Genomic DNA, 10,717 nt, shown 5'->3' on the forward strand with positions numbered 1-10,717 from the left:
GGTCAGGTCACCCCCTCGCCCCCCGGGCCGGGGTACAGGCCCGGCTCGCCGCTGCTGGTACCGGAATGAATGAGGCGGGCCCCCAGCGGCCGCCCCGGGCGGTGCAGGCTGATGAAATCCCGCTCCCGCCTTGCGTGGTGTGTGCCGGGCTTCCCCCCACCACCACCTCCCCGGGCAGGGGGACACCGGGTCCCCTCCGCACCCCCAGGGGCACCTCTCGGGGACCAGGCCTAGGCTGACCCCGGGTTTAAGCGGTGTGAGAGGGACCGGAGGCCCCCGAGCATCCCCCCCCCTGCGGCTTAGGTCGTGCATCAAGTGCCTCTCTCCTATTGCTACCCCACCTTCCGTGGATTTTGCTCTAACGCACCGAAGCAGCCTTGAGGGAGCTGCTGCTTCTCGGGTGCTCGGGTTTCACGGCTGTTCCCTGCTCTAAGCAGGGCTCTGAGCTCTTAGTCTTCCCTGCAGCTCGCGGTGGGGCTGCCTGTGGCTGTCCCCATCCTTTGGGAGCCCAGGCTGGGCACCCCAGCCTCAGGTTTATGTAAGGAGAAGATTTGGGTAGGTATGAGGCGTCTCTGACTTAGTGAATTCTTTAGCTTGCCAGGTACTTGTAATAATTCCTAATTAGGTGTACAGTAGTTTCGTACAGGTTTAGCTCTGAAACTAAAACAAGAATTAGAGAGCCTGTGGGCTGAGCTGGTCAGGGATGGGTTTTTACTTGTTATTGTTAAATAGGTTTGACTGGGATGATTGCTGTTAGGGATGAAGTAACATTTAATTCCCAGTAAATGGGGAAAACTGCATAGTTGAGTAGGGCAGGGATTGAGAAAGCACAAAGGATCCTCTGCACCTCTAATAAGTATTTAGACAAAAGGATTTCTTACCTGGGATGGCACCTCGTGGCTCTCCTGCGCAGGTGTGGGTCTGGAGCAGCTCTCGTGGTGGTTTTCCCCAGTGGCAGCTGTCCCAGAGCTCAGGATTGTACCTAGAGAAGGTCAGAAAACAGTGGTGTTGGATTTACTGTGGGATCCTGGTAGGAGAGAGTTTGTATGCCAGGCAGCTGATGGATTTTTTTTGAGGGCAAGCTGCAGCAATTCAGCTCGTTGCTCTGGGATGAGGTGGTGCAGGAGGGGTTGGGAATGGTGCCTGGTTTTTCCTGCGGGTCAGTTGTCTCCTGGAGTCCTGTAGCAAGTCGAGTAGCTTGTGGGGCTGTGACACATATTGCTTGGTGATCCCTTCGGAAATGGGCTGGCCCTTGCAATTTGGGAAGGCACCAGAAATGACAGTAACGCTGTGGGGAGCGACTTTGCTCCAGCTCAGAGGTTGGAACAGCTGGGACCTTACTAGGTGCTTGTTGTGAGGCCTTGCAGCCAGGCAGGACTTAAAGGCTGTAGTGAAGCCTAGAAGTGAAGCCTGGGAAAGTGGATCCTCTCACAAAGGGGCTAGTGAATGAGAATGATGTTCAAATGGGCGTTACAGTGATAACCTGAGGAAAAAACCCAAGCGTGAGCGCTGTGGGCAGCCTGTTGAGTGGGGGCTGGCAGCCGTGGCCTCCCAGCCCAGCTGTAGGTCGAGCCATCCATGTACTGCAGGGTGTCCAGTTGCCTGGAATGTATTTGGCAGTGACTGGATATTCCCGTTACCAATTTAGACCAGAAGTGCATGCGAGGAGCTGTTTTGAAGTGATTCAAATGGGCAAATGTCCCTCCTACTCCAGCTAGATGCCAGGGTCTGTCAGGGGGTGAAACCACTTACCCCGTTAACAGCCTGAGGACACAACGGAGCGGTGGCAGCAGTTACTTGAGCAGGGCATGGCACTGCCTTGAGCAAGGTGCTTGCTGTGCTAGACGGGCTGATGGTCTCAACGAGGGATTTGTGGGGGACGAGGATCCCTGGGAGCAGCACTGATGCAGAAGCGCACACTGCCTCCCACGTCCAGCGAGCCAGAATTACTCAATGGACCTCTAGCGGTGGAAGCTCCGCTTAAGTGGAGCGAGTTCTGCTTTGTGCAAGTCCTTTGTAAGTGAAGCTGTCGTGCCCTCGTGAGGAACGGGGCACTGGCTTTCTGAAAAGGGAACCAATAGTATCTTGGTTTCAACCGTGCGCCAGGTGAATGGCCCACGTGGACGCCCGGCCTTGCAGGGAACGGTGCCTTGGTTTTCTCAGGCTGCTCAAATAAGTTGGTCCCTCTGGCAGTGTTGTTTGCTGATCCCAGCTTTGGGCAGCAAAGCTGTTAAATTAAGACCGAAATATGCTGCTTCACATGATTTGGCATAAAGGTGCAATAGGCCTCTACAGAGCTCGAGTAAAAGCCTTTTCTGCCCTGACTTGCGCTTGGCATCTGATTTTCCCAGCCTGTGTTGTGCAGAGCTTGGATTTGAGGGTCCTAACGATGCTGACTGCTTCAGTAACTCTTTCTCTGTTGCAGAAATGATGCAGTTGTGATTTCTGGAAGGAAGCTGGCCCGGCAGATCAGACAGGAAGCCCGTCACGAGGTTGAGCAGTGGGTAGCGGCTGGAAACAAGAGACCTCACCTCAGCGTTGTTCTTGTCGGTGAAAATCCAGCGAGTCACTCCTACGTACTGAACAAAACCAAAGCGGCGGCTGATGTCGGTATGTCTTCTGGAAAAAAAAAGCCGATAAAGTGACTTATCTCACTTTATGTGGAGTCCTCTACGCAGGAGGCTGGGGGAAGCTTTCTGGTGTGTGTCTGCCTGGCAGCTTTTCCCTGCAGCTGCATGGCACACAGGCCACATCTGCCTCCGGGTTTGCTGTGGCTCTTGGCTGCCTTCATTGTTGTCCTGGGATGTAGTTAATAAACAGTTCATGTGTGTATTGTGCCATTTGAATCCTCTGGAGCAGCATCAAGCTCTGTGGTTTAGATTTTCAGCCTTCCTAGGGGCCATATGAAGCGCAGACAGGGCGTTGATTCGCCGCCTTTCCTCAGCTGCCTGAGATGCAGGCTGTGTTCACCAGCCTTGCCACCCTCTGGCTCCTTCCAGTCTCGCAAGCTGAGGTCCTGCTTGGTGTTCAGCCGAGGAGGCTTCTGGAGGAAATGTGCTGAAAGGGGTTGGGGCAATAAATGATTTAGTTTCCCCTTGGGTTCTGTGCTGCCAAAGACTTTGGAGCTGAGATTTTTAGTCTGACGGCCCCCTCTTCCTGTGTCAAGAGGGACCGCTGGACACGCAGGTGCATTTTCATTGCAGCACACTGAGGTGTCTCCAAGCCCTCCCTGCACTCAGAGGGTCTCGGATTTCAACTAGTCTTTCCCAGGTCATTAGACTGACACTGATGGTCCTTAACCATAACTTGCAAGACTTGTGAGAGTCTCAGCCTGGGAGGTGCTCACTGTTACACAAACACTGGGTGCCTATCAGATTTGGCAGAGCTGTGGAACAGGGCAGCTTAAATCTGCACAGGTGAAGGAAGTTGCTCTCCCAGTTGTGCACACCTGGCTCTCATGTGGGGCTTTTGATGGTCATGCAGGAATCAGCAGTGAAACCATCCTCAGGCCGGCTTCGATTACGGAAGAGGAGCTGCTGGATTTGATCAGCAAACTCAATAATGATGCCAATGTGGATGGCCTGTTGGTACAGCTTCCTTTACCCGGTGAGTACCTGGATTTCCATCTGTTGCCCTTTTACATAAAGATTTTAAGGGCTTGTATGTGCCAGGAGGAGCAGTGCAGGGGCTATCCTGTGACAATGAGAGGTGTTGCAGCTACTCCATCATGCAGCTGCCTCTGAGTTAAGTGGCCGGGGGGGTGTCTCAGAATCTATTCTTGTGTAGGGAGTATCAACTTCCAGGGCCAGAAGCTTGAACTTGGTTGTGACACTGAGGCTGCCTAAAAATACCCTCTCTGCATTAGTGACACTGCAGTCCCGAAGGGGTTTCAGTCCCCTTCTGCTGGGAGCTCTTAGACTTGAGCTTGCTGGAAGGCTTGTCACGTCAAGCTTCCAAACTCTTGAAGGGGCTGGTGCGGCAGGTCAGGGCTCTGACTGCAGGGAAACAGGTTTGTTTTTTTTTTTTCGGCTGATCGCTGAGGTTAAAGCTTCTTGTTCTCTTCTAGAACACATTGATGAGCGCAAGATTTGCAATGCTGTGACTCCAGACAAAGATGTGGACGGCTTTCACGTGATAAATGTGGGACGCATGTGCCTTGACCAGTACTCCATGCTGCCAGCTACCCCCTGGGGGGTGTGGGAGATCATTAAGAGAACTGGTAAGTTGATGCTGCTGCAGTATTTTGCTTCTGTCTGGCATAACTCCAGCTGGTGTGCGTGTGTGTGTGTTTTAAGACTCCACCTTGTGCTCTGCAGGCATCCCAACACTGGGGAAGAACGTGGTGGTGGCTGGCAGGTCGAAGAACGTGGGCATGCCCATAGCCATGCTGCTGCACACGGACGGCAGGCACGAGCGCCCGGGAGGTAGGAGCTCCCTGGCCTTGGAGCCTGGGTGCCAGGAGGAAACCCTCTGCCTGTCACACTGGCTTCTTTCCGCTCCTGAACCAGTCCTGGGAGCGCTGCAGGGACTCTGTGAGCCAGGCTGAGGAGCTGACTCTGCACATAGTCAGTCCTGTAACATTTTTGGAGCTGTGTTCCGCATGTCCTTGTCCTCCCCCATAGCAGCTCCCTCTCTCTGGCTCTGTAGGCTGTTCCCTGGGGTTTGTCATCAGGCTCTGATGTTCCCAGTAAATACGTGGGTGGTCTTGAAGGGGAAGGCTTAGAGAAGCGGCTGGGTTTTGGTAGTATGTGAATTAAAAAGCTCCGTGTAACTACTCTTGCAGGCGATGCCACAGTCACAATATCCCACCGCTACACTCCCAAGGAGCAGCTGAAGCAACACACAATCCGTGCTGATATTGTGGTGGCAGCAGCGGGTAAGATGTGACTCTTAATAGCACGGGCAAGGCATGTGGAGGGTGCTGCACCACGGCGCTCTGGGGGTTTCTGGGTGGGGATCCTTGCAGGAGACAATCCCGTCAGTGTGGAATGTCCTGGGGCCTCCCTGCCTGGCAGTGTGGGGGAGTCTGGTGCTCTCAGGGCTGTCTGTGGGCGAGGGGCTGTTTGAGGCAGGCAGTTTATCCTGTGGTTAAGTCTAGGAGCCACATACTTGGATCTTACTGGCAGAGCTGTTTGTAGTTCTGCCTTTGAAATGTAAAATAACATCTGGCAGGAGCGCTTTGGTATGCCAGAGAGCACCTGCTCAGAGCAGGAGAACAGCTACAGGCAGGCTCTGGTATCCATGCAGACAGTTCTGCATCTGTGTGGGCAGGAGAAAAAAAATACCAAGATGGCATCTGCTACCTAGAGACAGTCAGAATGCTGAGGGACAGCTGCAGTGTCACCTTCAGAGCCCAAGCAATCACTCACAGAATCATCTAGGTTGGAAAAGACCTTGAAGATCATCTAGTCCCACCTGATGTGCTCTTCTCCTGGCTGTGCCCTTGGTGTGAAGCTCATCAACAGAGGAGTTGAGCTGATTTGGGGTGTCTGGGTGTGAGCCTGTGGGGAGGGAGGAGAGAAAATGTGGTTTGGAATGGGGTATGAAGAGACAAGGTGCTGGAAGGATTAGAGATGAAGGTGTTGGTGCAAGAAGTGCTGCTGGCAGATAAGACTTGTGAATCGCCACCATGGCCAGCAGACCGGAGGAAGGCTCGCATGAAAGCCTTCATGAAGGGGAGGGTGGAAGGAGTTCCTCCGCTCAGCAGACCGTATCTGGCAGAACCAGACAAACACACCCCACCCTGAAAGGGTGGCTTTGCCCCAAGCTGCTGCTCCCCACCCCTTCCACACTGAGCTTTTGCAGCCCCCGGGTGAAGCCAGTGCCTCTGCCAAGCTGGGTTGTGGTTTCGGACACTGCTCCAGCTTCCTGACTTAGTGCAGGTGCAAAAATGTTGCTGGAGCTGCATGAACAAACACAGCTGCAGACTTCAGATGTGAGCTTTGAGGTCTCAGCTTGGAGGGGATGCTTTGGTCCCAGCTGCTTTACCAGACCCCTTCCTGGGGGTGGATTCCAGCTCCTTACACTCTGAGGTTACCAGTAAACTCAAATTCCTGATGGAGCTGGACATGAGGAATAGGGCTGGATTGTGTAACTGTGGGTAGATTTGTGTGGCCAGCAGGGACAGGGAAGGGATCTGAGCCCTGGGCTCGGCACTGGTGAGGTCGCCCCTCGATTCCTGGGTTCAGTTTTGGGTCCCTCACCCCAAGAAGGCCATTGAGTGACTCGAGCGTGGCCAGAGAAGGGCGATGGAGCTGGGGCAGGGTCTGGAGCACAGGTCTGCTGGGGAGCGGCTGGGGGAACTGGGGGGTTCAGTCTGGAGAAGAGGAGGCTGAGGGGAGACCTCCTGGCCCTCGGCAACTCCCTGCCAGGAGGGGGCAGAGAGGGGGGATGAGTCTCTGGAGCCAAGGCCCCAGCGCCAGGCCCCGAGGGAATGGCCTCAAGCTGCCCAGGGCAGGGTCAGGCTGGCTCTGAGGAAGGATTTCTGTGCAGAAGGGGCTGTTGGGCGTTGGAATGGGCTGCCCAGGGCAGGGGGGAGTCCCCGGGATCCCTGGGGGGGTTGAAGAGTCGGGCTGAGCCAGCGCTGAGGGGTCTGGGGGAGTTGGGAAGGGTCAGGGGGAGGGTCGTGGTTGGGCTGGAGGAGCTGCAGGGGCTTTTCCAGCCCCGAGGATTCTGTGGAAAACACCCTTAAGATCATTGAGTGCAACTGTTTTATGGAGCGGGAAGGCCCAGGTGCATCAAAACGTGGCGGGACGATGGGGTGAGGGGAGCAGGGGGGCTGCCGAGCACCACCACGAGTGTGGGGTTCCGTTCTCTTGCAGGCATCCCCAACCTGATCACAGCCGACATGATCAAGGAAGGAGCCGTGGTTATCGACGTGGGGATAACGCGGGTGCAGGATCCTGTCACTGCCAAGTCAAGGCTGGTTGGGGATGTGGATTTTGAAGGTAGGGGAAGGCCCTGCATCTGGTTCCTTGAGCATTAAACATTTAAGGTGCTGAGAAGGGCAGGAGAAAGTCCTTGTTCCTGCAGAGCAACACTTCGGTTCTGCTCCCTGGTGCATCCAGTGTTGTACCAGCTGCAGCCTGCCTGGGACCTGCAGTGGGAACGCTGTGCTGCAAGGCAGGGCCTCACCCTGAGCTGAAGCAGTTTAGTTGCTTTGCTTTTAAATAAAAACATGCAGAACTCTACCTTTGGCTCACGATTCAGCAGCCTTACTCACTGCTTCGCTGTGGTGACGAGCCCGGCACCTCTGGTGACAGACACTGGAACCTCCTGGAAGAAAGAGGGGGAATGGTCAGTGTTAGTACGTCCCCTCAAGGGCGTGTGTGAAGCCCACACCTAGGCTTGGACTTGACGTTTCTCTGCTAAAAATCCAGCTATTAGACCTTGATTTTTGCTGTTCTCCCAGCTTTGTGGTTGAAGTCAGCATCAAGGATGGACAGACCACAGTGTCCTCTGTTCTGCCCTTGCAAATGGAAAAAGTTACTCTTCCTTCACTTAATCTTGACGGAATCTGAGCAATGTTAGGCTGGCGGTGGTTTCCCACTGGTAAGCGTGGGTGCTCTTGCCTTGCTAAGCTCTGCCTTTCCTTCCCGCAGGGGTGAAGAAGAAAGCCAGCTACATCACCCCGGTGCCGGGGGGAGTTGGGCCCATGACAGTGGCCATGCTGATGAAGAACACCATCATCGCTGCCAAGAAGCTCTTGAAACCCAAGGAGCGGGAAGCGTTGAGTGCTTAACGTGGGACTCCTGAGCACTGAAACCAACATTCCAAACTGACTCCCAAACAGGCCGATAGAAAATGCAATATTTTTATTTATTGTGTGGGAAGTGGAATTTCCTGTTCTGAGGTCACAGATATTTATTGGAAGCTGAAGCGTATGCACATTAGTGGTGCTAAGGTGTGAGATCTACTCCTGGCCTAGTCATGCTAGCGAAGCTGCTTGGGTTAAGCTAGCTCTTCTAGGAAGCCGGCCCTGCCGGAGCCGGGGCCCGGGGGGTGGCGTTGGCAGTCCCGTGGCAGGTAGAGCTGCTCCCCGGTGCACAAGCAGTGGCCTTCATGGTTCCGTTCTCACGAACGCTCAGGCTGCCTGCGTTCGACTCGCGCTGAAGTTGTCTACTCGATGCTGGATGTTTAGTTTGAGTTAAGCTCTTCTGTAGAAGAAATTACTTGAAGAAAAAAAAAAAGCCATGTGCCTGTTCTCAGCCTGTGTGGGGCAGTGGCAGATCTGTTGTAACATGTTTTAGTGTGCAGCTAAGCTGTGGTTTTTGCTATTTGTATGGTGAGTTGTTTTTTTAAAAGCCTTTCTTTTTTTTTTTCTAACCAAAGAACAATGGGGTGGGGGCTGTTGGTATCTACATTGGGCACACAGCAGGTTTACTGGACTCTAGTGTAAAGTGTGCAAGTACTTAGTGAATAACGCAGGCTAACTCTAAATAAAGTATGAGAAGAAAAAAAATAACAACCCTCCTTGTGTCCTAGAATTAAACACTGGGCAAGTTTTTCACTTTTCTCAGAAGAGGAGCAATAGTTATGATAGTTGATGATAGTTTGTGATGTGAACTCCCCTTATTCCCTGCAGAGCTGGCTTTAGCCAAGACACAACTGCTCCACCCGTTGGCAACTTGGCTTAGGAGCAGGTCTCTTACTTTCATGCCTGAACAAAACCTGTTTGGCTTCCTGACTGTTTTGTAACTACAGGATAAACCCAGTCCTCTAACGAGTTTGTTTGCAAGCTCTAATTATCTGCTGAACATTAACCTTACCTGGGGTTGCGATGCCTTGGGTGGGATGGAGAAATGTAAAACCCGGCGTTGTTTGAGGGCAGGGAGGCGAGTCTTGGCCTCCTTCCTCTTTGTGTAAAAAAGCAGAAGGGAAGACTGATCCCACCTTTCTGGGGGCAGGCAAGGTTTGTTGGGATGCTGAAGGGCCGTGGGTTGGTACTAACCCCATGTAGGTGGCTCTCCTGGAGGGGAGAGTGCTTCTAAAACCGCTGAATACAGGGGAAGGAAAGCCGAAGCTCAAGGCCTCTGCACCAGAAATGCACAAAGAGCTGAGACTCCTTGAAATGAGGTTTATTGGGTTGTGTCACTGACGCATACAAAACGGCTGAAGTGGTGCTGCAACGGAGGCGGCGCATCCGAGATGCTCCACTCTTTTCGTATACAAAAAGTGTGAACCGCACGCGAACCTCGCAAAATGGACAGATTTGGTCAAAACAAGCTGGGTGGTGGAGTGGCTTCAGCTCCGCTCTATGGAACATCTACCAGAGTCTGCGAAGCCTTTCCGGGGTGTGGTGTAGCGCAGTTGATGTACTGGATAAAGCGAATTAACCTCTTTGATTAAGATCGTAAGCCTACCTGTACCACGCTTCAGCTACCACAGAGGAGATTGGTACAAAAAAATGCTATAAAATAGATAACGTGTTTAAGTTGAAATAGTTCTTAATGTTAAGGTCAAGCTACGTGGCTCTTGCTTAGTGACAGGAGCGATACTGTGTTATTTATCTCCCCGTCTTTCCCCAGGGGGTGTACCTGAACCAGAAAAAAAAAAAATGCTATAAATAGGAAATTGCCTTCGAGTCTTCGCTGGACTTGGCTATTTACAGAGAACTGGGATCTGTCCCACGCAAAGGTTCAGATCAGCTGCAATATTTTAACTGTTCCAGAACCCCCCGTATAAATATCAGGTAGGCTGTTGCTCCTCAGGGAAAGGGCTGGAGCTCTGTGAGGTTTGAAACAGAGAAAAAAACCAAATAGGCTCCATCTAGCAAAAATTAGTAAAAGAAACGGATTTGAGAGGGTTCCTTCACGCGGGTGTTTCTGAAGCGCAGCTGGGCTTAGCCCATGGAAGGGGAAAAACCCTTTAGAAGCCTTGTCAGCGCCACGGCACTGCTGCAGCAGGAGGTGGCGAGAGCTGGGCAGAGCCAAAGCCAGCGCGGCGCCGGCTCCCAACCTGCTCCCTTCCCTTCCCCGAGGACCCAGAGGCGGCGGCGGGTGGGAAGAGCCTTTTGCGGAGCTGAGATGCCGATGGAGCCCAAGCGGGAGCCGCTGGATGTGAGCCTGAGCGCACGGGTGGGGACGTGGCGAGGGATGCGCCCGCTCTCCCCTCCCTGCCGTGAGCCGCTTCTGGATAAACCACCAAGATTCGGGATTGAGGAGCTGTTCTAAAAAGTGGGTTCAAAGCCCCTCGCACAGGCGCTGGGCTGGCAGAGGAGGCTCCTCCAGCGAGATAACGGCGCGGGCACGTCTCGCTCCTGTCCGGAGGGAGGGAGAGGCCGTTACCAGGGCCGGGGTGGCCCTGGGAGAGCGGGTGAGGGCACGGGGACGGGCAACCGAAGGGCTTGGCTGCAGCAACCGTTCCCGCTTCCCGGCCAAGAGCGTGCGGCGCTGCCTGCGGAAACCATTCCCCACTGCCTCTGGAAACCAAGGCCCCATTCCTGCCTCTGCTCTCCCACCGCAGCCCAGCTGCTGTTGCCCTCAAGCTGCAACAACCTTAAACCTGAGCTGCTTTTCCTTCTTTCCCCGTCCCCTCGCACGCAGCCAGCGCGGGGCGAGCAGAGCCGGGTCCCTCCCGTGTCCCCGCAACCGTGCCAAAGGAGGGACCTTGCTGTGGGCTTGGACCAGAGTCCTCCTGCCAACACAAAGCCCAACGCACCATCCCCTTCACGAAACAAGACTCCCCGAGAGGCGCGTTGCGGTGTCAGGGATTGGGG

At 54.0% G+C, this 10,717-nt stretch overlaps 1 protein-coding gene across 1 annotated transcript; it reads left to right on the forward strand.

The window, feature by feature from the left end:
- The first annotated feature begins 65 nt into the window (after positions 1-65).
- MTHFD2 (methylenetetrahydrofolate dehydrogenase (NADP+ dependent) 2, methenyltetrahydrofolate cyclohydrolase) lies at positions 66-8,453 on the forward strand. Its single transcript, XM_026863006.1, has 8 exons — positions 66-139; positions 2,426-2,610; positions 3,484-3,606; positions 4,067-4,219; positions 4,317-4,424; positions 4,784-4,876; positions 6,822-6,947; positions 7,602-8,453. The coding sequence occupies exons 1-8, from the start codon at positions 66-68 to the stop codon at positions 7,739-7,741; spliced, it is 1,002 nt and encodes a 333-aa protein (XP_026718807.1). The 3' UTR covers positions 7,742-8,453.
- Positions 8,454-10,717: the final 2,264 nt, after the last annotated feature.

This window comes from Athene cunicularia, assembly GCF_003259725.1.
Source record: "Athene cunicularia isolate RWA chromosome 22 unlocalized genomic scaffold, athCun1 chr22_part1, whole genome shotgun sequence".
Lineage (NCBI taxonomy): Eukaryota > Metazoa > Chordata > Aves > Strigiformes > Strigidae > Athene > Athene cunicularia.

What these genes read in the sequence shown, in the direction of transcription:
- MTHFD2 (XM_026863006.1), top strand. Translation starts at nt 66, where the DNA reads ATGAATGAGGCGGGCCCCCAGCGGCCGCCCCGGGCGGTGCAGGCTGAT. An exon ending in CCGCTCCCGCCTTGCGTGGT is followed by an intron (nt 140 to 2,425) that starts GTGTGCCGGGCT and finishes TCTCTGTTGCAG; the next exon opens with AAATGATGCAGTTGTGATTT. An exon ending in CAGGCACGAGCGCCCGGGAG is followed by an intron (nt 4,425 to 4,783) that starts GTAGGAGCTCCC and finishes CTACTCTTGCAG; the next exon opens with GCGATGCCACAGTCACAATA.